At 44.1% G+C, this 27,094-nt stretch overlaps 1 protein-coding gene across 2 annotated transcripts; it reads left to right on the top strand.

Annotated features, from left to right (window-relative positions):
* The first annotated feature begins 1,092 nt into the window (after positions 1-1,092).
* On the top strand, positions 1,093-19,539 carry hace1 (HECT domain and ankyrin repeat containing E3 ubiquitin protein ligase 1). Of its 2 annotated transcripts, none has more exons than XM_029736512.1 (24): positions 1,093-1,396; positions 2,351-2,405; positions 2,597-2,686; positions 3,089-3,193; positions 3,405-3,480; positions 3,702-3,833; positions 4,155-4,237; positions 5,435-5,531; positions 6,343-6,444; positions 6,528-6,634; positions 6,852-7,002; positions 7,361-7,773; positions 11,742-11,810; positions 11,986-12,073; positions 12,962-13,073; positions 14,086-14,183; positions 14,440-14,527; positions 14,848-14,997; positions 15,215-15,411; positions 15,799-15,930; positions 16,689-16,787; positions 17,030-17,100; positions 17,200-17,313; positions 17,732-19,539. In XM_029736512.1, exons 1-24 carry the CDS (start codon positions 1,306-1,308, stop codon positions 17,832-17,834), a joined length of 2,823 nt encoding a protein of 940 aa, XP_029592372.1. In that variant the 5' UTR covers positions 1,093-1,305; the 3' UTR covers positions 17,835-19,539. The 2 variants fall into 2 exon arrangements, with proteins under 2 accessions (XP_029592372.1, XP_029592373.1); XM_029736513.1 differs by having other exon boundaries at positions 7,409-7,773.
* Positions 19,540-27,094: the final 7,555 nt, after the last annotated feature.

The following is a 27,094-nucleotide window of genomic DNA, read 5'->3' on the forward strand; positions in this document are numbered from 1 at the left end:
TTGGAAGCTCTTTATTGAGAGTCACTGGAGGGTGAAGCATGGTCGCCAACAACGACGAGACGGCCTACAGGGAGGAGGTGAGGGCACTCGGAGTGTGGTGTCAGGAAAACAACCTCTCACTCAACGTCAACAAAACAAAGGAGATGATCGTGGACTTCAGGAAACAGCAGAGGGAGCACCTCCCCATCCACATCGAAGGGACACCAGTGGAGAAGGTGGAAAGTTTTAAGTTCCTGAAATGGTCTGAAATGGTCCACCCACACAGACAGTGTAGTGAAGAAGGTACAACAGCTCCTCTTCAACCTCAGGAGGCTGAAGAAATTTGGCCTGTCACCCAAAACCCTGACTAACTTTTACAGATGCACAATCGAGAGCATCCTGTCGGGCTGTATCACAGCCTGGTACGGCAACTGCACCGCCCTCAACCAAAAGGCTCTCCAGAGGGTGGTGCGGTCTGCACAACACATCACCGTTGGCAAACTACCTGCCCTTCATGACACCCGAGCCACTGCCTGTTCACACCGCTATCATCCTGAAGGCGAGGTCAGTACAGGTGCATCAAAGCTGGGACCGAGAGACTGAAAAACAGCTTCTATCTCAAGGCCATCAGACTGTTAAATAGCCATCACTAACTCAGAGAGGCTGCTGCCTACACTGAGACCCAGTCACTGGACACTTTAATAAATGGATCACTAGTCACTTTAAACAATGCCACTTTAATAATGTTTACGAAACTTACATTACTCATATCACATGTATATACTGCATTTTATATCATCTACTGCATCTTACCTATGCCGCTCGGCCATCGCTCATCCGTATATTTATATGTACATATTTTCATTCACCCCTTTAGATTTGTGTGTATTAGGTAGTTGTTGGGAATTGTTAGATATTACTTGTTAGATATTACTGCACTGTTGGAACTAGATGCACAAGCATTTCACTACACTCGCATTAACGTCTGCTAACCATGTTTATGTGACCAATAAAAATTGATTTGATGATGACTGAATAAATCAATGAATCGTCATAAAATACTATGAACTACACATATTTGACACTGAAAACTACAGTACCCAGACCGCATTGCCATCAGACGTAATGAAAACAGGAAGAATGGGACTTGACACAAGAAATGTTGCTGAATGAATCAGAGGGTAGAGAAAGAAAAAGGGGCAGCCTAATGTACATTTCTCGGCGGCTCGATGGATGACATCGAAGCCAGAAGCACCCTTTTAGCGGAAAAATAATCTTGCTCGAGGCTTTGTATCCTCGGTTTTGTTCCCGATTGTTGGTACACATATGATGGAACGGGCGATGGAGCAACTAAACGTACAGCTGAACAGGCTGACCCGCTCTCTGCGTCGCGCCAGGACTGTCGAGCTCCCGGAAGGTATAGCCTATCGACCAAAGGACATAAATAATCGACAGGGCATAATAGGAGGCTTTAGCTATATGTATATCTATAGCATACTGTATATTCATGCTAATACATATAGTCATTAAATGTTTGAATTACAGTATCATCTTACAGTTTGTCAATAACAAGGCGGAAGCCAGCAACCCTTGAGGCCATTAGACATTTCCCTGTCTACAGACTGTATGCTGGATAGGGTATTATTCTAGCCATTTCATAGTAATAATATGATATGAATCTAGTGAGACCAACTGATACATACTTTGTTTCATGATACAAAAACGAAGGAGTGACTGAAAGATGTCATGGTAATATAAACCTAGTGGTGACATAAAGTAATGGGTTGCATAGGCTGCAGATACAGACAGACCTGTCAGTAAATAGACTATTCAGACTGACTGACTTCACAGACTGAGTTCAGTAGGAAGCATAGCTGTTATGGAAGAGGATCCCCTTCTCCCTCGTTGATTACTGTATTCTGTTACCTTTCTTCTATTGATCCAGAAGGGCATGTTAGTGCATGTCTATTGTCTAACTAGCAACACCATTATATTACCGCTGTACTCGTGTCCATGTCTGACAACAGCAACAACATTACCATTGAGTTGAACTCGAGATCTAATGGAGTAGGAAACAGAAACGTGTTTTGTCTTGTACAGGAAGTGCGTTCTTGAGTCTGATGCGCTACATTGTGCAATCCTTTTTGACAGCCCAGCTGATAGTGTCTGGTTGGAAGGAAGTGCAGTTACTGATAGTGGTTGTACATCAGTAGTTATGACGGCCCTAAGTATGAGTCAGTAGCTTCTACATAGAGAGCTCTAAGAATACTGCGCTCTCGAGAACTAAGAACACTGATTTTAGCAGAGGAAGGTTGTTCTTTAATTTCACAATTATCATTGACGCACCCTCTCCCTGTTGCTCCCCTCACAGACAATGAAACTGCAGTCTACACACTCATGCCAATGGTTATGGCTGACCAGCACAGGTATCTCTCTCTCTCTCTCTCTCTCTCTCTCTCTCTCTCTCTGTCTCTCTGTGTATGTGTGTGCCTTGTGTGTGTGTGTGTGTGTGTGTGTGTGTGTGTGTGTGTGAGAGAGAGAGACAGTGGAAGTTGTCAACATTGGTTCCCGGTTCCCTGTTCCCATTTCCCAAGACATGTCTGTCTTGTACTTGAAGGTCGGTTTCTGAATTACTCCTCAACTCCAAGTTTGATGTGAACTACGCTTTCGGACGAGTCAAGAGAAGTCTACTTCACATTGCTGCCAAGTAAGGAATGTTTTCATTTGTTTCACTGATTGTTCTAATTGTTGCATTGTTTTGTTAGAAACCAACCAGACAGCCTAATCTCTCCAGCATCTGTTTTTATCACAGTGGTGTCTCTGGTGAAACTCGCTATCTGGTGTGATGTGTCTCTGTATGTCTCTGTGGGTCTCTGTGTGTCTCTGTGGGTCTCTGTGTGTCTCTGTGTGTCTCTGTATGTCTCTGTGGGTCTCTGTGTGTCTCTGTGGGTCTCTGTGTGTCTCTGTGTGTCTCTGTGGGTCTCTGTGGGTCTCTGTGGGTCTCTGTGGGTCTCTGTGTGTCTCTGTCTTTCTGTGTCTGTGTCTGTGTGTACGCTACGTCTATTTGTGTATTGCGGTGCTTGTGAACGTGTTGGTTATTGTGTTGTAGCTGTGGATCAGTGGAGTGCCTGGTCCTACTGCTAAAGAGAGGAGCGAACCCTAACTACCAGGACATCTCAGGCTGCACCCCTCTGCACCTGGCTGCCAGAAATGGGTAGGATACTGTACATAGACATTACTGCACACTCACTGTAGTACTCTGCTGCCTCCCTTTGGTAGGGAGGAAGAATACACCTTTTACATGGCAATCACAGATCCCTACCAGCCCAGTGAACATGGTTTAGTGATGTTGATGATAGTGATCATGTTTACAGTATTATATCTGATACTTAATGAATCCCCCTCCTCATCTTTCCTCCCTATAGACAGAAAAAGTGTATGGGAAGACTACTAGAATACAATGCAGACGTGAACATCTGCAACAATGAGGGACTGACAGCTGTGAGTATCACTGTGAAGTCATGTGTATAGACAGACCAGTAGTGCTGTTATATTCTTGTCATATCTCAGGGATGTAGTGCTATTAAAAATGGTGAACGCAGGTCAAGGCTGAGTACAGTAAATGCCATTAAAACAATAAAAAGGTGTGTATACAGGGTTTACTTATGTTAATGAATTACTACAGCTCTCATCCTCTTCCTCCCCTCCTCCTCCTCCTCTAGATCCACTGGTTGGCTGTGAACGGGCGGACTGAGCTGCTTCATGACCTGGTGCAGCATGTGACTAACGTGGATGTGGAGGATGCCATGGGACAGACCGCCCTTCATGTAGCCTGCCAGAACGGACACAAGACTGTGAGTAGATAACACACATATCAACCAAGACCTGTATGGAAATACCAACATTTCCATAAAATGTTCAGTGTTTGTCATAGACACAAGGCTGTGAGTGTACAGAACGGGTGTCATTTTTGATATCTCAGTAGTCGTAAATGGATTGTGTTTATTTGGAACCTTTGCCAGTGTTGTTATATAATCAAGTTTCAAAGTTTATTAATCATAACTTCATGATAAGTTCCATGATGAATACCAGAAGGTATTGTGGATGATGGGTTTGTTTCTCTTCTCACTTTCCCTCTTCCTCATTTGCCTGTGTGTGGTCGATGACGTCATCAGACGGTGCAGTGCCTGCTGGACAGTGGAGCGGACATCAACAGACCTAACTGCTCTGGGGCCACACCCCTCTACTTCGCCTGCAGGTCACTACGTACACTAGTACAGGAATGATGATGCAATACTTCCTCTCATCCTTCTTCCTATTGTCCACTTAGAGTTGTAGATGGAGTATGAACTATTCTGTGTAACACATTGGTTCGGGAATTGAAATGTAAAGGTGTTGTTTTGATTCAGTGTGGCTGTAAACATATATTTCACGGCATTGTACAAGGCTATTAATGGGAGGAGGAGGAAGCTGGGGGATGGAATATGAAGAGACTAAAGAACAGTGATCACAGCCAGACAGCTGTTCAGAGTTATGTCCCAAACTTCAGTAGCACACTCCTATCCCAGTCAGTCCTCTGATGGTCTCTATGCAGCCTGTCTCATTCAGATGATAAGAATAGGCACGAGGAAACTCATCCCTCAGCTTCAGAGAGACGGAGAATAATGAGGTTCCTATTAATTCAGAACATGACAGTGACACCCCAGCCTTCCTTTGAGTGCTGTGTATTAAGCTCTACACACACACACACACACACACACACACACACACACACACACACACACACACACACACGTGCAGAGACACGCGCAGACACACACACACACAGAGGATGAGCAGGGCTGGAGACTGCCGTGATCGTATAATCCTCTGATCTTTTGTTTTGATTATGTTTCACTTGTACATTAGTCAGTTCCCATTAAGGAGTCTCTATCTGAAAAGCACTGTGATTTAGAGCAATTAGTCTGTGAAGAACTGTGGATAAATGCAGTGTTGTTTTACTGTGAACTGACTGCATCACAGAGTATATCAGTATAAATTGGGTGGCTGGCCCACCAGCCAATGTACCTGTCTAGTGAATGAAATAATACACTGGACATCTTCATTTGATACAAGTCCTTCTCAGATCTCCAACTCTGACTCCAGCCTTCTATTGACCACCACTTAACGTTAACCCTTATCTTCTGAATTGTCATTATTTATTGTTATATAGAGTTTAAACCTTAACCAACACTAACTTTTATATTTGTATTTTGTCAGAACTCTGTGTGAGTAAGCTTTAGTCATAGTGGCTAGAGTGTTACAGTTAAGTTTCTAATCATTTGTAAGTACGATGATATACATTGACATTTCTTTAGGATAAGACACAAGCTCAGAAGTAAAAAGGAGTAGAGAGCAATGTTAAAGTCATACAAGAATACATTCAATACATTAAAGCCCTGCTTATATCCTACAGCCACGGTCAAAGGGACACTGCACAGATCCTTCTCTCTCGAGGGGCTAAGTACCTACCTGACAAGAATGGAGTCACCCCTCTGGATCTGTGTGTACAGGTGAGCATTGCCATGACAACACATGGCTAATATAACAAACAAGCACCTGTCACGTTGGTATAAAGGGTCGGGAGACAGTCGCAGGAATGCGTAATACCTTTTTTAATTTTTTTACCCAAATTACAGCGTGCCGTGTACAGGCACGGGGACGAAGACCAAACAAACACGTATACCAAACACAGGGTTGAGACCCAAACAAAAGAGAGAGGAGTACCTCGCATAAATACACAATCGCACAATGATTATCACACAGGACAAGACCCGTTATCATCTGCACAATATACGTGGCACGAAAGCCAAAACAACACAGCACAGGTACTCACAAGACCAACGGACATTGGAACAAAAATTGACTGGACAATGATGAACAAAGGGCACACTTATACAATTACTAATCAAATGGGAATAGGGACCAGGTGTGCGTAATGACAATTCCGGAGGGATCCATGACAGTAACCCCCCCCCCCCCTCACAACAGCAGCGCAACGATACCGGCCTCGAGGGCGATCACAGGAACGTGGGTCGATCAGTGCTGGTCGATCAGGACCCGATGCAGCTGCCGAAGTTGCGTCGGACGGGCCGGTTGGGTCGGACGGGCCAGTTGCAGCTGCTGAAGTTGCGTCGTCGGATGGATCCGTTGTGGCCACGTCGGACGGCCCAAAGTTGCAGCGGCGCCAGACACACCAGTCGCAGCGTCGTCGGACGGGCCATTCCCGTCGTCTCCCTTAATGGTCGATTATTCAAGAAAACAGCATTTGTCGGTCTCTTTTCCACTTTCTGATCCCACTGTGTTGGTGTGTGTGTTGTTCAGGGTGGTTATGGGGAGACTTGTGAGATCCTCATCCAGCACCATGGCAGACTGTTTCAGACACTCATCCAGATGACACAGAATGATGACATCAAAGAGAATATGGTACATAGGTTCATGTACACACACCTCTTTTTCTTTTAGAAAGTGCTTGTAGGCATATTTTAACTGTATGTGTGTGTGTGTAGCTCAGGCAGGTTCTAGAGCATGTTTCCCAGCAGAGTGACAGTCACTACCAGAAGATCCTGACCAGTCTAGCAGAGGTGGCCACTACTAATGGACACAAACTCCTCAGGTAATACACCCTCTGCTAGACTAGGCTCCCAGCCACACCCGAGGCAAATGCATATGGAAGTGCACTTTTATTTAGTTTCTAATTAATTTCTCTGAAGGAAGTTTATTCAGGCATTACAATGCAATAAGTATGTAACAGCAACGCCACTACCTTAAAGCTAGTCATTTAGGGGTAAATATTTATTATCTTCCGTACTCACTGTCAGTCTCCTCTCCAGTCTCTCCAGTAGCTACGAGGCTCAGATGAAGAGTCTGCTGAGAATCATCCGGATCTTCTGCCATGTCTTCCGCCTGGGCCCTTCCTCTCCCAACAACGGGAATGACATGGGATACAATGGGAACAAGACACAGCGTAGCCAGGTCTTTAAGGTCAGTATGGGGTTAGTACTGAGCCTGAATTCAGATACACACAGATGTAGTACATGGTGTGAATCAGAAGAGGGCATTGAGAGATTGTTCACCATCTTCAGATCCCTGATCCATGACTTGTCCTGGTGCATGACTTTGAGTGTGTTTGTGTGTGTGTGTGTTTTTGTGTGTTTTTGTTTGTCAGCATCTACCCCTCTCTTTCTTTCTCTTCCTCTCTCTCTTTCTCTTTCTCTCCCTATTTCCCTCTCTTTCTCTTTCAATATCTGTCTGTCTGTCTCTCTCTCTCGCTCTCTCCATCCCTCTTTCTCTCCCCTCTCCTCTCTCCCCTTCACTCGCTCCCTCTCCTTCACTCACTCAGTCTCTTTCCTTGCCTCCCCCTTTCCTCTCTCTCTCTGATTTCCTCCAGCCGTTGGAGTTGCTGTGGCACTCTCTAGATGAGTGGTTGGTGTTGATCTCTACAGAGCTGGAGAAGAGCCACCAGGACCCTTCCTCCTCCTCAGGGAGCGAGATCGCCTCCCTCCTCCTCAAACAACGTGGCGAGGTCGACGCCGCCTCCACCCCTGCCGTCTTCACGGTGGCACCATCGCTGCCATCCTCCATGCCCCTACCCCCTTTGCCGGACCCAGAGGTTGGCAAGAGGACCCCGGAGGTTGTTATGGAAACGCCGGACGTATATGCGGACGGAGAGGATGTCATCTCTATGACGGCCAATCGGCTCAGCGCGGTGATCCAGGCCTTCTACATGTGCTGTTCCTGTCAGATGCCACAGGGGTGAGAATGACCCCTGACCTCTGACCTCTATCCCAGGGATGAGAAACTCCAGTTCTTGGGAGTCCTGAGTATCTGCTGGTTTTCTCTTTGGCCAGGCTCTGGATTGCACTCAAGTGCACACACCTGATTTTACAGATCTATATTGGCCACTAAATGACAGAGTCAGTGTTCCTCTCATAATCTCCTAGTTTCACATAGATACTTTATGTAACTCTTCCTCCTTCAGATCCCCTTTGTGTGAGTAGGCCTGGGAAATAATGGAGCTTTAATGTCTCCTCTCCACACACACACTCACACACACACACACACACACACAAACACCTTTCCTGGCCCCCTGGCTAGATAATTACATTTTAATTAGATCATTAAACTCTAATTGAACGTTGAATAGGAGCCACTGTTATTGGCCCTATGCTGCTGTAGTAGAAGAAAATGGCTGTGTTTGTCTTTGTGTTTCTCTTTCCCAAGCCTGCTCTTCATTAGCTGATAGCCTGGCTTTTCCCGTCAGTGAAACACTTTCAATAATGCAGATTATTGTGTTTTGGAGAGGGATCAGTTCCACTCATTATAATAGACAGATGCTGCACAAATCAAATCAAATGTATTTATAAAGCCCTTATTACATCAGCTGATATCTCAAAGTGCTGTACAGAAACCCAGCCTAAAACCCCAAACAGCAAGGAATGCAGGTGTAGAAGCACGGTGGCTAGGAAAAACTCCCTAGAAAGGCCAGAACCTAGGAAGAAATCTAGAGAGGAACCAGGCTATGAGGGGTGGCCAGTCCTCTTCTGGCTGTGCCGGGTGGAAATTATAACAGGACATGGCCAAGATGTTCAAATGTTCATAGATGACCAGCAGGGTCAAATAATAATATTCACAGTGGTTGTCAAGGGTGCAACAGGTCAGCACCTCAGGAGTAAATGTCAGTTGGCTTTTCATAGCCGATCATTCAGAGTTTCTCTGCCGTTCCTGCTGTCTCTAGAGAGTTGAAAACAGCAGGTCTGGGACAGGTAGCATGTCCGGTGAACAGGTCAGGGTTCCATAGCCGCAGGCAGAACAGTTGAAACTGGAGCAGCAGCATGGCCAGGTGGACTGGGGACAGCAAGGAGTCATCATGCCAGGTAGTCCTGAGGCATGGTGCTAGGGCTCAGGTCCTCCGAGAGAGAGAGAGAAAGAAAGAAAGAAAGAAAGAAAGAGAGAGAATTAGAGAGAGCATACTTAAATTCACACAGGACACCGGATAAGACAGGAGAAATACTCCAGATATAACAGACTGACCCTGCCCCCCCGACACATATAAACTATTGCAGCATAAATACTGGAGGCTGAGACAGGAGGGGTCGGGAGACATTGTGGCCCCATCCGACGATACCCCTGGACGGGGCCAAACAGGCAGGATATAACTCCACCCACTTTGCCAAACCACAGCACCCACACCACTAGAGGGATATCTTCAACCACCAACTTACCATCTTGAGACAAGGCCGAGTATAGCCCACAAATATCTCCGCCACGGCACAACCCAAGGGGGGCGCCAACCCGGACAGGAAGATCACGTCAGTGACTCAACCCACTCAAGTGACGCACCCCTCCTAGGGACGGCATGGAAGAGCACCAGTAAGCCAGTGACTCAGCCCCTGTAATAGGGTTAGAGGCAGAGAATCCCAGTTGAGAGAGGGGAACAGGCCAGGCAGAGACAGCAAGGGCGGTTCGTTTCTCCAGTGCCTTCCCGTTCACTGTCACAGTCCTGGGCCAGACTACACTCAATCATTGGACCTACTGAAGAGATGAGTCTTCAATAAAGACTTAAAGGTTGAGACCAAGTCTGCGTCTCTCACATGGGTAGGCAGACCATTCCATAAAAATGGAGCTCTATAGTAGAAAGCCCTGCCTCCAGCTGTTTGCTTAGAAATTCTAGGGACTGTTAGGAGGCCTGCGTCTTGTGACCGTAGCGTATGTGTAGGTATGTACGGCAGGACCAAATCTGAAAGATGGGTAGGAGCAAGCCCATGTAATGCTTTGTAGGTTAGCAGTAAAACCTTGAAATCAGCCCTTGCCTTAACAGGAAGCCAGTGTAGAGAGGCTAGCACTGGAGTAATGTGATCACATTTTGGGGTTGTAGTCAAGATTCTAGCAGCTGTGTTTAGCACTAACTGAAGTTTATTTAGTGCTTTATCCGGGTAGCCAGAAAGTAGAGCATTGCAGTAGTCTAACCTAGAAGTGGCAAAAGCATGGATTAGATTTTCTGCATCATTTTTGGACAGAAAGTTTCAGATTTTTGCAGTGTTACGTAGATGGAAAAAAGCTGTCCTTGAAACAGTCTGGATATGTTCGTCAAAAGAGAGATCAGGGTCCAGAGTAACGCCGAGGTCCTTCACAGTTTCATTTGAGACGACTGTGCAACCATCAAGATTAATTGTCAGATTCAACAGAAGATCTCTTTGTTTCTTGGGACCTAGAGCATGCATTTCTGTTTTGTCCGAGTTTAAAAGTAGAACATTTGCAGCCATCCACGTCCTTATGTCTGAAACACAGGCTTCCAGCGAGGGCAATTTTGGGGTTTCACCATTGTTTCATCGAAATGTACAGCTGTGTGTCATCTCCATAGCAGTGAAAGTTAACGTTATGTTTCCGAATGACATCACCAAGAGGTCAAATATATAGTAAAAACAATAGTGGTCCTAAAACAGAACCTTGAGGAACACCAAAATGTACAGTTGATTTGTCAGAGGACAAACCATCCACAGAGACAAACTGATATCTTTCTGACAGATAAGATCTAAACTAGGCCAGAACTTGTCTGTGTAGACCAATTTGGGTTTCCAATCTCTCCAAAAGAATGTGGTGATCGATGGTAACAAAAGCAGCACTAAGGTCTAGGAGCATGAGGACAGATGCAGAGCCTCGGTCTGACGCCATTAAAAGGTCATTTACCACCTTCATAAGTGCAGTCTCAGTGCTATGATGGGGTCTAAAACCAGACTGAAGCGTTTCGTATACATTGTTTGTCTTCAGGAAGGCAGTGAGTTGCTGCGCAACACCTTTTACATTTTTTTTGAGAGGAATGGGAGATTCTATATAGGCCGATAGTTTAAAAAAATATTTTCTGGGTCAAGGTTTGGCTTTTTCAAGAGAGGCTTTATTACTGCCACTTTTAGTGAGTTTGGTACACATCCGGTGGATAGAGAGCCGTTTATTATGTTCAACATAGGAAGGCCAAGCACAGAAAGCAGCTCTTTCAGTAGTTAGTTGGAATAGGGTGCAGTATGCAGCTTGAAGATTTAGAGGCCATGATTATTTTCATCATTGTGTCAAGAGATATAGTATTAAAACACTTGAGTGTCTCCCTTGATCCTAGGTCCTGGCAGAGTTGTGCAGACTCAGGACAACTAAGCTTTGGAGGAATACGCAGATTTAAAGAGGAGTCCGTAATTTCCTTTCTAATGATCATGATCTTTTCCTTAAAGAAGTTCATGAATTTATCACTGCTGAAGTGAAAGCCATCCTCTCTTGTGGGGAATGCTGCTTTTTAGTTAGCTTTGCGACAGTATCACAAATACATTTTGGATTGTTCTTATTTTCCTCAATTAAGTTAAGTAAAATAGGATGATCGAGCAGCAGTGAGGGCTCTTCGGTACTGTCTTTCCAAGCTAGTCGGAAGACTTCCAGTTTGGTGTGGCGCCATTTCTGTTCCAATTTTCTGGAAGCTTGCTTCAGAGCTCGGGTATTTTCTGTATACCTGGGAGCTAGTTTCTTTGTTTTTAGGGGTGCGACTGCATCTAGGGTTTTGCGCAAGGTTAAATTGAGTTCCTCAGTTAGGTGGACTACAGTACTTTTCTCTGTGTTGTGTTTTTCTGAAACATTCTCTTATTCTCTTGCTTTATCTTCTCTTTTTGTCTCCCTCATCCCTCTTTCCTCCTCCATCTTTATCTTGCTCCCTCTGTGTTTCCTTGTCTTTCCTCATCCAGAATGACGTCTCCTCGCTTCATAGAGTTTGTCTGCAAGCATGACGAGGTGCTCAAATGTTTCGTAACCAGGTGAGTCCTTTGATAGGATCTTATGAGGGTTTCTTACCCAGAGACTTCTTATCAATCTCTCCTAACTTAACCTGTCGTTTTTATCTCTCTCTCTCTCCATCTCTCTCGCTCCCTTTCTCCATCTCTCTCGCTCTCTCCATCTCTCTTTCTCCATCCCTCTCTCTCTCGCTCTCAGGAATCCAAAGATCATCTTTAACCATTTCCACTTCCTGTTGGAATGTCCGGAGCTAATGTCCCGCTTCATGCACATAATCAAAGGCCAGGTGAGACCTGTGATTGGCTGGTCTATCAGTCAACTTCCTGGTTGTTTATCTGCTGTAGGCAGGACATACAAGGGCCAAGACAATGTTCCCATGGCCTCATATTTGCAAGCTATGACAGTAGCTTTCTCTACCTCTCTCTCTCTCTCTCTCTCTCTATGTTCCCCGCTCTCTCCCTCTCTTTATGTCCCTCTGTAGTTCTCCCTCTGGGGACTATGTTGCGAGTGACTTTGAAACGCCCGTGTCTTCCAGGCAGGATCATTTAACAACATTATTGCCATGGCGATAACACTTGTCTTAAATTCCTTTTTATATAGCTTCATAAATTTTAACTGCCTGCTCTAAGTTGTGTGTAGTGTTCCACTCTCACTCCTCACTATTCATATTTGAGCGGCGGATGGCGTGGCAAGCCTCGTTACCTCTGGATTATATCCCACCTGGGAATAAGAACCCCTCGTTTTAATTACAGATTTTAACCTGAAGAAGACTATTCCATCTCCACATCTCCCTCTCAGTATGCACAGCAGCCCCAGGGGAAAATCTCTCTCGCGCTCTGTCTCTGTCTCTCACTTTGTCTCTCCCCAGCTCATCTCTCATAGAGAACAAAGACATTCAAATATTATGCAAATATAAATGCCACTCTTCCCTCTCTGCATTCTTCAGACACTATTTCAACACTTGAGGCTTTGGATCCATTGGTTTAGACACCGTCTCAGAGTTGAAAGTGTAGAGAGAGATAATGAGTTTTGGGAAGTCCTGTGGCTGGTATTTAGTTAGGCTTCATAATGTTTTATAATTATCCTATGAAGTCTTGTAATACATTATAACTGCATCATAATGCACTATACCTGCAGGCTGTAAGTAAAGTGTTATTGTTTGTTCCCCTCGCAGCCCTTCAAGGAGCGCTGTGAGTGGTTCTATGAGCACCTATTGGCTGGACAGCCAGACTCAGACATGGTCCATCGACCTGTCAACGAGAACGACATCCTGCTAATCCACAGAGGTACCAAGCCCCCACTGACCCACCCTTCATACAGTATAACCCATCCTTCCTGTACAGCTAACCCCACTGACCACCCTTCATACAGTATAACCCATCCTTCCTGTACAGCTAACCCCACTGACAATCCTTCGTACAGTATAACCATCCTTCCTGTACAGCTAACCCCACTGACCATCCTTCATACAGTATAACCATCCTTCCTGTACAGCTAACCACACTGACCATCCTTCATACAGTATAACCATCCTTCCTGTACAGCTAACCCCACTGACCATCCTTCATACAGTATAACCATCCTTCCTGTACAGCTAACCCCACTGACCATCCTTCATACAGTATAACCATCCTTCCTGTACAGCTAACCCCACTGACCATCCTTCATACAGTATAACCCTTCCTGTACAGCTAACCCCGCTGACCATTCGTTATACAGTATAACCATCCTTCCTGTACAGCTAACCCGAGTGACCATTCTTTATACAGTATAACCATCCTTCCTGTACAGCTAACCCGAGTGACCATTCTTTATACAGTATAACCATCCTTCCTGTACAGCTAACCCCACTGACCATCCTTCATACAGTATAACCATCCTTCCTGTACAGCTAACCCCGCTGACCATTCTTTATACAGTATAACCAATCGTTCCTGTACAGCTAACCCCGCTGACCATTCTTTATACAGTATAACCAATCGTTCCTGTATAGCTAACCCCGCTGACCATTCTTTATACAGTATAACCATCCTTCCTGTACAGCTAACCCCGCTGACCATTCTTTATACAGTATAACCATCCTTCCTGTACAGCTAACCCCGCTGACCATTCTTTATACAGTATAACCATCCTTCCTGTACAGCTAACCCCGCTGACCATTCTTTATACAGTATAACCAATCGTTCCTGTACAGCTAACCACACTGACCATCCTTCATCCCCAAATGTCTTACACTCCACCCAGTAATGTATCAGTGTGTCTCTCTTTCTCAATATGTTTCTTTCTCTTTTCTGTCAGAGTCCATATTTAGCAGTAGCTGTGCGATGGTCTCCAAATCGACCAATGAAAAGCTCAAACAGGGCATCGCCGTACGATTCCATGGAGAGGAAGGAATGGTGGGTATTATCAGCGTCTGTCTGACCTAGGTTCAAATAGTATTTATTTTGCTTTAAAATACTTTAGTTTACAAACTCTTGATTGAACTTGCCTAGGGCAATGGAAACAATGGAATAGTTCCCAAAATGCAAAGGGAATAGGTCACAATCTCAAATGGACTCACGCTTAGTCCTAGAAACACTTTATTAGTGTACTATACAGGAAATAGGTCCCATTTTAGTACATGCTCAGTGACCTGTGACCTTTGTGTTCTAGGGCCAGGGCGTGGTGAGGGAGTGGTTTGACGTCCTGTCCAATGAGATCATCAATGCAGACTACGGCCTCTTCACCCAGTCAGCGGACGGTGAGACCCCCTGTGATTTGTTGATGAGATGTTTGTTTGTGTAAACAGTTTTTTGTAATTTTTTTTTTTTACTCCAATTGAGGGTGTATTTTCTTCCCTCACTGTTTTTTTTTTATGTTGTTACCTTGCATCATGATCCAAATACTTTGTTGGTTAATTATATGTTTGTATGCCTAGCCTAGCTGTGTACTCTGACTGAGGAATGTTTTCCTTTCGCGCATCAGAATCCAAATACTTATTCAAGATAGGTAGGTAAGAAGATCACAGCTTGACTGGTATTTATTTGTTTGTCACTGTGTGTGTGTGTGTGTGTCTCACAGGCACCACGTTCCAGCCCAACAGTAACTCGTCAGTGAACCCTGATCATCTGAACTACTTCCGGTTTGCGGGTCAGATCCTGGGGTTGGCTCTTTACCACCGTCAGCTGGTCAACATCTACTTCACCCGTTCCTTCTACAAACACATACTGGGTACCACACACACACACACACACACACGTTCTACAGTGGGTTGTTAACATGATGTAATGTGCGTTCAGGAATCCCAGTTAACTACCAGGGTGTATCCTCTGCTTGAGCAGGTTTTTACATTTGTAACTGGGTTATAATACAGTTGTTAGTGTTTTTACAGTGATATTACAGTGACGCTACAGGGTTGTAACAGTATGGGTGCTGTCTGTGGGTCCAGGCATCCCAGTGAACTACCAGGACGTGTCGTCCATCGATCCAGAGTATGCCAAGAATCTGCAGTGGATCCTGGACAACGACATCAGCGACCTGGGACTGGAGCTCACCTTCTCTGTGGAAACAGACGTGTTCGGCGCCATGGAGGAGGTGCCACTCAAACCTGGCGGGACTAGCATAATTGTCACCCAGGATAACAAGGTGAGCCAGCCTATCACAGAAGGAGGATCTGAAACTCCTAAACCCTAGCATTTTGTTGTTGCTCTCAACATCAACTAGGTGAGAATAGCAGATGATTGACAGGTCAAGCAGAAGGAAGTTGTGATTGCGCCCCCTGTATTATCTAACACTTATGACCTCATGTGATTAATATGTCATGTGTATATGATGTGTGTGCGTGCTTGCCTCTGTTTGACAAAGTTAATTTGGAATTTGAGTGTGTAGTACCACAGCTGGCCTGCAGGTGGTCATGTTCTGTAAGGAAGAAGCCAGTGAAACGAGACGGCGTTAGAGGGCTGCCCAAAGATCAACCAGATTCTACGTAGTGAATGTTCCCTATATAAACCTCTCTCTCACTCTCTCACTCAGGCGGAGTATGTCCAGTTGGTAACAGAGTTGAGGATGACTCGAGCCATCCAACCCCAGATAAATGCCTTCCTGCACGGGTTCCACACCTTCATTCCCCCCTCCCTCATCCAGCTCTTTGATGAATATGAATTGGTTAGTGTCCTTGCTTTTCCTCCCTTCTCCTTTACCTCTCCTCTCTCTCTTTTTCTCTCTTCCTCTCTACTGTCATCAACTCCCTTCTCCTTCACCTCTCCTCTCTCTCATCTCTCTCTTTCCTCTCTTCTCCTCTCTACTGTCCTCAACTCCCTTCTCCTCACCTCTCTTTCTCTGTTCTCAACCCCTCTTGCCCATTATATTTTATTCTCCTCCTCTGCTCTCGCCTGCTCGCCTAGCGGGATCTGATGTCTGATGCAGGGATTGATTGACCTTGTCTGGCTCGGGGGTGTCAATGGGATGTTGGGGTCACCTTGAGGCCTCTCGCCGTCGCCCGGCTCAGATCAGATTTGTTTCTGTGTGTGTCGGCAAAATCCTTGTCCTCACTAGTCCCTGGATCGATAGGGTACCATGGCGATTATCTGGCCCGCCGTGTGTTATTGGACATGTGTGTGCAGGTACAAGCCTCAGTTACAGCTCGCCTGCTGACAACACTCAGACTCAGTGGGGAGGAGAGTTTAGCTCTGCTCTGTTTACCACTGAACCACCCGTGTTCAATTGTGTTAGAAAAACACCCTTGTGTCTTTGTCAACATGATTTTGAACAGAAGAAGCATTAAGTTATGTTTTATAAGTCTGTTGTATATGGTACATGTGTCCTGACTACTCCATTTAACCTCTCTGTGTGTGGGTGTCTGTCTGTCTGTGTGGGTGTCTGTCTGTGTGGGTGTGTGTGTATCTGTGTGGGTGTGTGTGTAGGAGCTGTTGCTGTCTGGGATGCCAGAGATCGATGTGCAGGACTGGCACAGGAACACAGAATACACCAGTGGCTATGACCTGGAAGAACCTGTCATCCAGGTGAGTTAGCTCTCACCGGGCAGGACTCTTTTTAATGTAACACCACCTCATCAGAGAGGAGGACCCTTTTTTACTGGAACACCTCCAAATCAGAGAGATGTACCACAGGCTTGGCTGATCCTACACAGGTCTTAACACCTCCTCCCAGGCTGGTTTAGTGGTTTAAAGTTGATTCTCTTGTCAGATTCTCTTATCTCACAGTGGTTTTCATTTGGTTTAATGTGGATTCTCTTGTCTTGTAGTGGTTCTGGAAGGTGGTAGAAAGCCTTACCCAAGAGGAGAGGGTCCTACTGTTGCAGTTTGTCACTGGCAGGTGAATTTCTAATAGTCAGTGTATGTGTGTGTGGCAGGTGAGTTTCTCACAGTAATTCCCTCATTAGGACTGTCCTGTCTAATTCCTCTCTCATGTCAGTTCCAGGGTACCTCATGGTGGCTTTGCCTTTCTGATGGGAGGTAGTGGCTTACAGAAGTTCACTATTGCCTCTGTACCATACACATCAAACCTACTGCCTACCTCCAGCACCTGGTAAGGACCACACACACACACACACACACACACACACACACACACACACACACACACACACACACACACACACACAGGTTGTCACTCACACATGAGAGAGCAGCATGCTGACAGAAAAAGCACTAGAGGGCAGTATGGGTCCTCTGACTCCTTTGCCTCTGGAGTCGTGTGTGTGTGTGTGTGTGTTGCTTTAGTGCACTGGTATAGAAGAGAGGGAAAAACAGGGAGGGGTTTCTGCATGTTGGATAGAAAGGACAGGTACTGTAGTTCTCATCGCTGTAGGTCTATACTTTGGCAGGTAGAAATCACCATTGTACTGTATACTACAGCAGCTGGATATGATATGAGACATAATGACATGCCATCAATCTGCAGTGAACCACAAGAAACTACATTGACCATGATGCTCTTCCCACAGCATCAACATGATGAAACTACCAGAATACCCCAGCCAGGAGGTCCTGCGGGACAGGCTGCTGGTCGCACTGCATTGTGGGAGTTATGGGTACACCATGGCGTGACGCTGGCTGCAGCTGCGTCTCAGCGGGACTCCTCTGGCGTGTGTGTGTGTGTGTGTGTGCGCGCATTGGCATGGACACATCAGTGCAGGGAATCCATCCAACACTTCCTAATCCAAACATATTTCACCTATCTATGTGGCATATTTCAACTATCTATGTGGCATATTTCACCTATCTATGTGGCAGTTTGTTTTAGCTGTGTAGATTCTATTCTACAGCCAGAGCTAGCTATGATTTTTATAAGATAAACAAGCTCCCTGTCATTTCAACCCAATTGAAGGCAAAGGAAATGTGATACCCCTGATTTCACTCTGAACTGCCAAAAACATGTTACCATGGTCACAACAACAACTCTAGCCAGACCTCTTATCCACTACAGACTGGCCGCACAGCATCCCTCCCACAGCGTGAAGCCAGTCAGCTGCCTTCCTTTTTGTCTCTCTCCTTTGACATTCTTCTCCTGTAACATGGTAATATGGAATGATCTTGTTGGTGGTTATTTCTGAATTGAAGGGGGAGTCTATAATGATATTACATTAAGGGGGTGTGGCCAGGTGGTTTTACATGTGTTTACCAGGGAGGTAGTTGTAAAAAGGTGGCAAAGATTCTAGCCTGCGAGTAACAAACACTAATGCAAAAAATGCTAATTTGTCCTAGGAATAGGTACATAAATGATTCCCAAAATGAATAGAAGTGTTAACGGTGCTTACAGGCGTTTACCCCCCGCTACAGTACATCCCTGATCTTCACAGCTGCCTAACCACAACTCCCTCACCCTATAAGGTGCATGTCTCGTGGCTCTACTTTGTGAGGTTCTTCAGTTTAGTGTCATTCTGTTGTGTTAGTCTGTCATCTGCAGCTGTATCTCTGTGTCCTTGTAGTGATCATCAGGGCCCAGTTTTTCAAAAGTAATCTATCCGGATTTCGCCTATCGGATAGGATTAAATGCATAGAAATAGAATGAATAGAAAAGACGAATCGTTGACTTCTAGTCATTCTATTTCAATGCATTTAACCCTATCCGGTTAGAAAACTTTTGGAAAACTGGGCCCAGTAGTCAGTCATCCCTTTCTATTGTATCTGACTGGCAGGACTCTCTGGGTGCGTCCCAAATGGATTCCTATATAGATTCCTATACAGTGCACTACTTTTGACCAGAGCCCTATGGGCCCTGATCAAAAGTAGCGCAGTATGAAGGGAATATGGTACCATTTGGGATGCAAGCCTCTGTTTACCATGTTGTATTTCTCCCAGCTCAGTCGACTTAAAGGTTAGAGGAGCACTACAGTATATAGAGCTAAGTGGAAGGTTTGGTCAGCAGTGCCAAAAAGGAGCCAGTTTTATTTTGATAGCTTTTTTGTTTTTATCCTACCTGAACATTATGGTGGAACATGTTCTAAAAAGGGACAGAATCATATCATGACTTGACATATCATGACTTGACATATCATGAATGTAGCTAAGAAATGTTTAATTCTTGATCCTTGATTTAAATGACTCTACTTCTTTACAATGATGTGGGAATGTAAATACTTATATTTCATATTATTTATCACTATTGTTTTAAATGTATGACTTGTTTTGCAATTGTAATCAGATGATGTTGGTGTTTATTGTATACAGAGCCTTTATAGATATTTCTGCAAATTACTCAAAAACAAAGTATGTATTTTACCATAAACATAATACATTGTTTAAACTTTGAGATTGTATCCCCCCCATACACAAACTGTTAGTGAGTGATTGTGGGAGAGCATTGAGCAATACCCAAGCTTGTGTGAGTGAGGGCATGCTGGTAAAGTGCATAGTGGGTGGATTTATTTGTGTGTGTGTGTGTGTGTCTGGATGTATGTACCCTCAGCATGTGCTGTGTTGGGTCACAGGCTAAGATCAGCAGGGCTACCTGTGCTAAACGGTTTCCTCAGCCCTCTCGCTCAAACACAACCTCTGTTCCATCTCTCTCAGACAGACACACTGTGACCAAAGCCACATTCTGAACACACATGTTATGTTCTCCTTAGCAACACAGCATCCTCCATACAATCTGCCCTTCCAAGCTCTACCTTAAACACAGCCTGGCTGGTTCACCATGGCAACGCCAACGTCTGGTTGAGTACACACAGACAGGCAGCACAGCATGGACAGGCCCAGGGCTGGCTGAGATGTGGACGCGGCATATGTCCCCTTGACAACCCAGAGAGAGCAGACAGAGAATGTAAAAGTGGTTGAATATGTGGGTAGACAAAGGGTATCCATCACATTCTACCACATACCTTCGCCACACTAACATGCACTCTCATTCACTTAATTGAATTAGCTAACTATTCATCCTCACCCTCCAGTCTCTCCTCCCTGGACATGTGTGACACATTCAGGCGATAACACAGTACACACACACACACACACTGCTTTAGACACTGTCAGGTGATACCACTACACTATAGAGTAGATTCTTACCTTTGACCTCCAGAGTTCTTCCCCTGGCTGGTTGAGGTTTTTCTGATTGCTCTGTGTCCTTAGACATAGATAAATGTACTCTTCTGACTGGCCTCTGGAGTTATTACCTCTGCATCCGCACATACTGATTACATCTGCTGTGTTCACCCTTTCTTGGTCTCTTATACACACACAACCACTGACTGCGTACATGTCCTCTATTACAGTACAAACTGCACAAAGCAATGAGGCTGAAAATATGGTTGTGTAGATTGTAGAGGTCGACCGATTAATCGGAATGGCCGATTAATTAGGGCCGATTTCAAGTTTTCATAACAATCGTTAATCGGTATTTTTGGACACCGATTTGCCGATTAATAATAAATAAATAAAATGATACACCTTTATTTAACTAGGCAAGTCAGTTAAGAACACATTCTTATTTTCAATGACGGCCTAGGAACGGTGGGTTAACTGCCTTGTTCAGGGGCAGAACGACAGATTTTTACCTTGTCAGCTCGGGGATTCGTTTTTGCAACCTTCCGGTTACTAGTCCAATGCTCTAACCACCTGCCTTACATTGCACTCCACGAGGAGCCTGCATGGCAGGCTGACTACCTGTTACGCGAGGGCAGCAAGAAGCCAAGGTAAGTTGCTAGTTAGCATTAAACTTATGTTATAAAATCTTAACATAATCACTAGTTAACTACACATAGTTGATGATATTACTAGTTTATCTAGCGTGTCCTGCGTTGCATATAATCGATGCGGTGCCTGTTAATTTCTCATTGAATCACAGCCAACTTCGACAAACGGGTGATGATTTAACAAGCGCATTTGCGAAAACAGCATTGTTGTTGCACCAATGTACGTAACCATAAACATCAATGGCTTTCTTTAAAATCAATACACAAGTATATATTTTAAAACCTGCATATTTAGTTCATATTGCCTGCTAACATGAATTTCTTATACAGTGAGGGAAAAAAGTATTTGATCCCCTGCTGATTTTGTACGTTTGCCCACTGACAAAGAAATGACAGTCTATAATTTTAATGGTAGGTTTATTTGAACAGTGAGAGACAGAATAACAACAAAAAATGCAGAAAAAACGCACGTGAAAAATGTTATAAAATGATTTGCATTTTAACGAGGGAAATAAGTATATCACTATAACTAGGGGAATTGTGTCACTTGCATTCTGTGCAAGCAGTCAGGGTATAGGCGGCAGTTTGGGCCGCCTGGCTCATTGCAAACTGTGAAGTCCATTTATTCCTAACAAAGGCCGTAATTAATTATGACATTACATTGAAGGTTGCACAATGTAACAGCAATATTTAGACTTAGGGATGCCATCCGTTAGATAAAATACAGAACTGTTCCGTATTTCACTGAAAGAATAAACATTTTGTTTTCGAAATGATAGTTTCCGGAATCTACCATTTTAATGACCAAACGCTCGTATTTCTGTGTGCTATTATGTTATAATTAAGTCTATGATTTGATAGAGCAGTCTGACTGAGCGATGGTAGGCACCAGCAGGCTCGTAAGCATTCATTCAAACAGCACTTTCGTGCGTTTGCCAGCAGCTCTTCGCAATGCTTCAAGCATTGTGCTGTTTATGACTTCAAGCCTATCAACTCCCGAGATTAGGCTGGTGTAACTGATGTGAAATGGCTAGCTAGTTAGCGGGGTGCGTGCAAATAATGTTTCAAACGTCACTCGCTCTGAGACTTGGAGTAGTTGTTCCCCTCGCTCTGCATGGGTAACGCTGCTTCGAGGGTGGCTGTTGTCGATGTGTTCCTGGTTCGAGCCCAGGTAGGAGCGAGGAGAGGGACGGAAGCTATACTGTTACACTGGCAATACTGAAGTGCTTATAAGAACATCCAATAGTCAAAGGTATATGAAATACAAATCATATAGAGAGAAATAGTCCTATAATAACTACAACCTAAAACTTCTTACCTGGGAATATTGAAGACTCATGTTAAAAGGAACCACCAGCTTTCATATGTTCTCGTTCTGAGCAAGGAACTTAAATGTTAGCTTTTTTACATGGCACATATTGCACTTTTACTTTCTTCTCCAACACTTTGTTTTTGCATTATTTAAACCAAATTGAACATGTTTCATTATTTATTTGAGGCTAAATTGATTTTATTGATGTATTACATTAAGTTAAAATAAGTGTTCATTCAGTATTGTTGTAATTGTCATTATTACAAATTAAAAAAAAGAAATTGGCCTATTAATCAGTATCGGCTTTTTTGGGTCCTCCAATAATCGGTATCGGCGTTGAAAAATCATAATCGGTCGACCTCTAGTAGATTGTCACTCCCCTTCAGCTTGTTCCAGTGCAGACACGGGCATATTTCACCAAGGCAATGACTTGCAGGCAGAGCGCTACAGAGAACTATCTTCATGTGGACAGATTTTGGGGTGGAATCAGCCCTCTCGCTTCACCTGTTCCTCTGCTATAGTGTACAGTGCCTTCAGAAATTTAAAATGGATTCAATTGAGATTTCTTTGTCACTGGCCTACACCCAGTACTCCATAATGTCAAAGTTGGGCGATGTTTTTAGAATGTTCTTCACATAATAAGTTGCATTGACTCAGACTGTGTGCAATAATAGTGTTTAACATTTTTCAATGACTACCTCATCTCTGTACCCCACACATACAATTATCTGTAAGGACCCTAAATTGAGCAGTGAATTTCAAACACAGATTAAACCACAAAGACCAGGGGGGTTTTCCAAATACTCACAAAGAAGGACACCTACTGTATTGGTAGATGGGTGAAAAGAAAAGCAGACATTTATTATCCCTTGGAGCATGGTGAAGTTATTAATTACACTTTGGATGGTGTATCAATACACCCAGTCACTATAAAAATACAGACATCCTTCCTAACTCAGTTGCCATAGAGGAAGGAAACTGCTCAGGGATTTCATTGTGAGGCCAATGGTGACTTTAAAACCGTTACATAGTTTAATGGCTGTGATAGGAGAAAATTGAGGATGGATCAACAACATTTTAGGTACTCCATAATACTAACCTAATTGACAGTGAAAAGAAGGAAGCTTATAGAATAAAGAATACAAATATTCCAAAACATGCATCCTGTTTGCAACCAGGCACTAAAGTAATACTGCAAAGAAATGTGGTAAAGCAATTAACTTTTTGTCCTGAATACAAAATGTTATGTTTGGGGCAAATCCAATACAACACATTACTGAATACCACTCTCCATATCTTCAAGCATAGCGGTGGCTGCATCATGTTATGGGTACGCTTGTAATCGTTAAGGACTGGGGAGTTTTTCAGGATAAAAAGAAAAGGAATGAAGCTAAGCACAGACAAAACCCTAGTGCAAAACTTGGCTCAGTCTGCTTTCCACCATACTCTGAGATTAATTCACCTTTCAGCAGGACAATAACCAAAAACAAGGCCTAATCTACAATGGAGTTGCGTACCAAAAAGACATTAAATGTTCCTGAGTGGCCGAGTTACAGTTTTGACTTAAATCTGCTTGAAAATCTATGGCAAGACCTTAAAATGTTTGTCTAGCAATGGTCAACAACCAATTTGACAGAGCTTGAAGAATTTTTAAAAGGATAATGGGAACATTTTGCACAATCTAGGTGTGGAAAGCTCTTAGAGACTTAGACTCATAAAGACTCACAGCTGTAATCACTGCCAAAGGTGCTTCTACAAAGTATTGACTCGGGGATGTGGATACTTATGTAAATGAGATATTTCTGCATTACATTTTCAATATATTTGCAAACATTTCTAAAACATTATGGGGTATTGTGTGTATGAAGAAAATGCAGGCTGTAACATAACAAAATGTGGAATAAGTCAAAGAGTATGAATACTTTCTGAAGGCCCTGTTTGTTTTATCAGGAGCTAAAATGGCTGACATGTTGGTTAATGACATCACAAGCAGCTCTCACCATGTCACCCTAACTAACTGTCCCTCTGATTGGTGCTGGAGAATATATTATTGTTAAGCCTCACCTTGTCCCTGCGGTCCCTCTTATTCAATTCTAGGTGAAAGTCGAGAGGGTGTGTGTTGTCGGTATACTCGCCGGAGCTTAGTAAGCATTTAAAAGGCAAAGACGTAATGTACTGTACTTAGACAGTCAGCAGTATATCTCCAGCTGATTTATATCGACATGCATGGCTCGCCTGGGCGATGTAATTTATCCTGGGTAGAGCATCTGGGCTACACATGTCTTTGTTACATTTGATGAACTGTGTGTTATGTGCTTACAACTAACAGCAATATGCAGTGACATTATTGATTCAGTTTCCTGATGTTTATATGCAGTACATGTTTGCTAGCATACAGCCTTTCTGTACAGTAGGGCAACTCTGAATGAGATACAGTAGGTTGCCTTTGAATGAAGGAGATGTGTATGCGGTGGCAGCAACTGTTACATCCCACTGGGCAAAAACTGGCTGAAATAACGTTCTTTCCATGTCATTTCAACCCAAAAAATGTAATGTGATGTGAAGCAATGTGGAAAACGACTTGGATTTGCAAAAAGTCATCAACGTGAGGGCATTTCATCTTTTTTTCATCCAACTTTTAACCTAAATCCAATGACTTGGTGAAATGTTTTGTTGATTTTACGTTGAATTCACGTTAGTTGACAACTCAACCAAATGTAAATCAAAAACTAGACGTTGAACTGATGTCTGTGCCCAGTGGGATAAGATTGAGGTACTATCTTCATTGTCTTGACAAACAGACATGTTTTCCTTAAGACATCGAAGACATTCATCCTCCTCTTCCAATTCTTTCCTCGGCTACTCTGAAGCATGTTGAATAGGCAGTGTTGGCAAAGGAGGTACTGTGTAGTATGTGCAGTAAGGCTATCTGCGCCTCTGCACCCTCCTCTCCCTCCTCTTCCTCCCTCCCCTTTCTTCCTCTCCGGACCCCAGTCCCCTGCTGTGTGCCTCATTGAAGCAGACTGCAGCTCTCACGGCCGTTTACTGAGATTGGGCGGCAGCCCTAACGTGCTCTGGCACCCTCGTTACAGGAGCTGCTTTCACTCGTTAATTCACTCAGCGCTTCGCCAACAAGCCAACGGAGAGGCGGGGGGAGGAGTGTGTGTGTAAGAAAGAGAGTGTTGTGAGAGAAAGTGTGTGTGTGAGTGTGTGTGTGTGTGTGTGAATAGAGCTTGTCATTCTGCATGCTGTATGGAGTGCATGTTTACCCAGAGTGTCTCCTGTTGGCCAGGAGCTCACATTATCTCACTGGTGTTTTAACTTATACACAATGAGGAGCAGACCTATAATATTTTGGTCTCTATGAATGGAATTAGTCCACTGCTCCACCAGGATGGAGCAAGCATGCCATGTTTTTTTACACATTCAAAGCTGTTCCTTTTAGTCTATTCAAACAGACTGCCTTTCAAAGGAAACAAGCACTCTTTAACATCAGGTGTGGCCAATTAGTGGGTGCGGAACACTCACCTGAACACACTTAATAAGATAGAGGATAGAGAGTGTTTTGTTGATGCTGAGAACGTAATGTTTATGCTTTTAAATAACATTCTAAGAATGTTCTCGAACGTTACTAAAGTGTTCTTGTGGGAAGGTTGTACGCAAAATAACCATTGGACCACCATGCTCTCACCAAGCTCTAAGAAACATATGGTTCTTAGAACGTTATGTGCTAGCTGGGGTGTAACTAAGAATATTTTTGAAAGGTGATATAAACTGTGATATGTGTCAGTCACTCACAAAGCAGCAGATTTCTGTCTAACCAAAAGTGAGTGGCCACGTCTGTGGCCAGAGAATAGTTATGCAGTGCTGAAGCAGGTAGGTAGTGACCTCAAGGTTGGGGGGATTATGTGAACACCGGAGGGCAGAGAGAGGCAGGGGAGGTGACGCCTGGGGCTGTTTTTCTATTCATTTCTCTCTCCATCTCTCTCCCTCCCTCCCTCATGACTGTGGCCTCAAAAGAGAGGTCAGGGATATGGTCAGGGTTGGAGTCAGTGCTTTTTCTGCCTGAGAGCACCATGAAAGGGGCACCCTATCAAACAGCAGCTAAACTACTGCATAATATATGTGTGTGTGTGTGCCTGTATTATTGTGAAGCGTGTGTATGTGTGTTTGCTATTCACATTCTCCCACATTTTGGCCTTCCTCTCCTTATTTACGCATTCATGAATACACATCAATGCCTGGGCTGAGTTGGCGGGTCAAGAGGCCAAAACGCTAAACGTGTTTCTGCGTTTGAACTCCCTACACCTCTGTTTGACTTTGGCTCTGATGTTGGCAGTTGTGAGCGCGCTCAGTGTGTTTCATGCTCCAACGCACAACCTCCCCTTCATAGCGGCGGTGCTCTGGGGTCCTCTCAGAAAGGTTCTGGAACACTGACATACAATATTGATCTGTCCATCCCATCCTTCAAATTCCTTGTCAAACAATCACAGAGACTTCTGAGGTCCTCCAGAATTTTTTTCCAGAGTTCTGTTGGGTTTTTTCTTTGCTGTCTGTACTGTAATTGGCTTTAGTTCAGCTTGCTTTGGTGTTTGGTTCTTTTTCTTTCAGTTGTGGGTCATACAGTTGAAGTTGTTAGTTTACATACACTTAGGTTGGAGTCATTAAAACTCGTTTTTCAACCACTCCACACAACTGTACATGGGGACAAAGATCATACTTTTTGGAGAAATGTCCTCTGGTCTGATGAAACAAAAATATAACTGTTTGGCCATAATGACCATCGTTATGTTTGGAGGAAAAAGGAGGAGGCTTGCAAGCCAAAGAACACCATCCCAACCGTAAAGCACGGGGGTGGCAGCATC

Source organism: Salmo trutta, chromosome 37 (assembly GCF_901001165.1).
Source record: "Salmo trutta chromosome 37, fSalTru1.1, whole genome shotgun sequence".
In the NCBI taxonomy this organism is placed as follows: Eukaryota; Metazoa; Chordata; class Actinopteri; order Salmoniformes; family Salmonidae; genus Salmo; species Salmo trutta.

What these genes read in the sequence shown, in the direction of transcription:
- hace1 (XM_029736512.1), top strand. Translation starts at nt 1,306, where the DNA reads ATGATGGAACGGGCGATGGAGCAACTAAACGTACAGCTGAACAGGCTG. An exon ending in CTCTGGATCTGTGTGTACAG is followed by an intron (nt 5,532 to 6,342) that starts GTGAGCATTGCC and finishes TGTGTTGTTCAG; the next exon opens with GGTGGTTATGGGGAGACTTG. An exon ending in TCTTTGATGAATATGAATTG is followed by an intron (nt 15,931 to 16,688) that starts GTTAGTGTCCTT and finishes GTGTGTGTGTAG; the next exon opens with GAGCTGTTGCTGTCTGGGAT.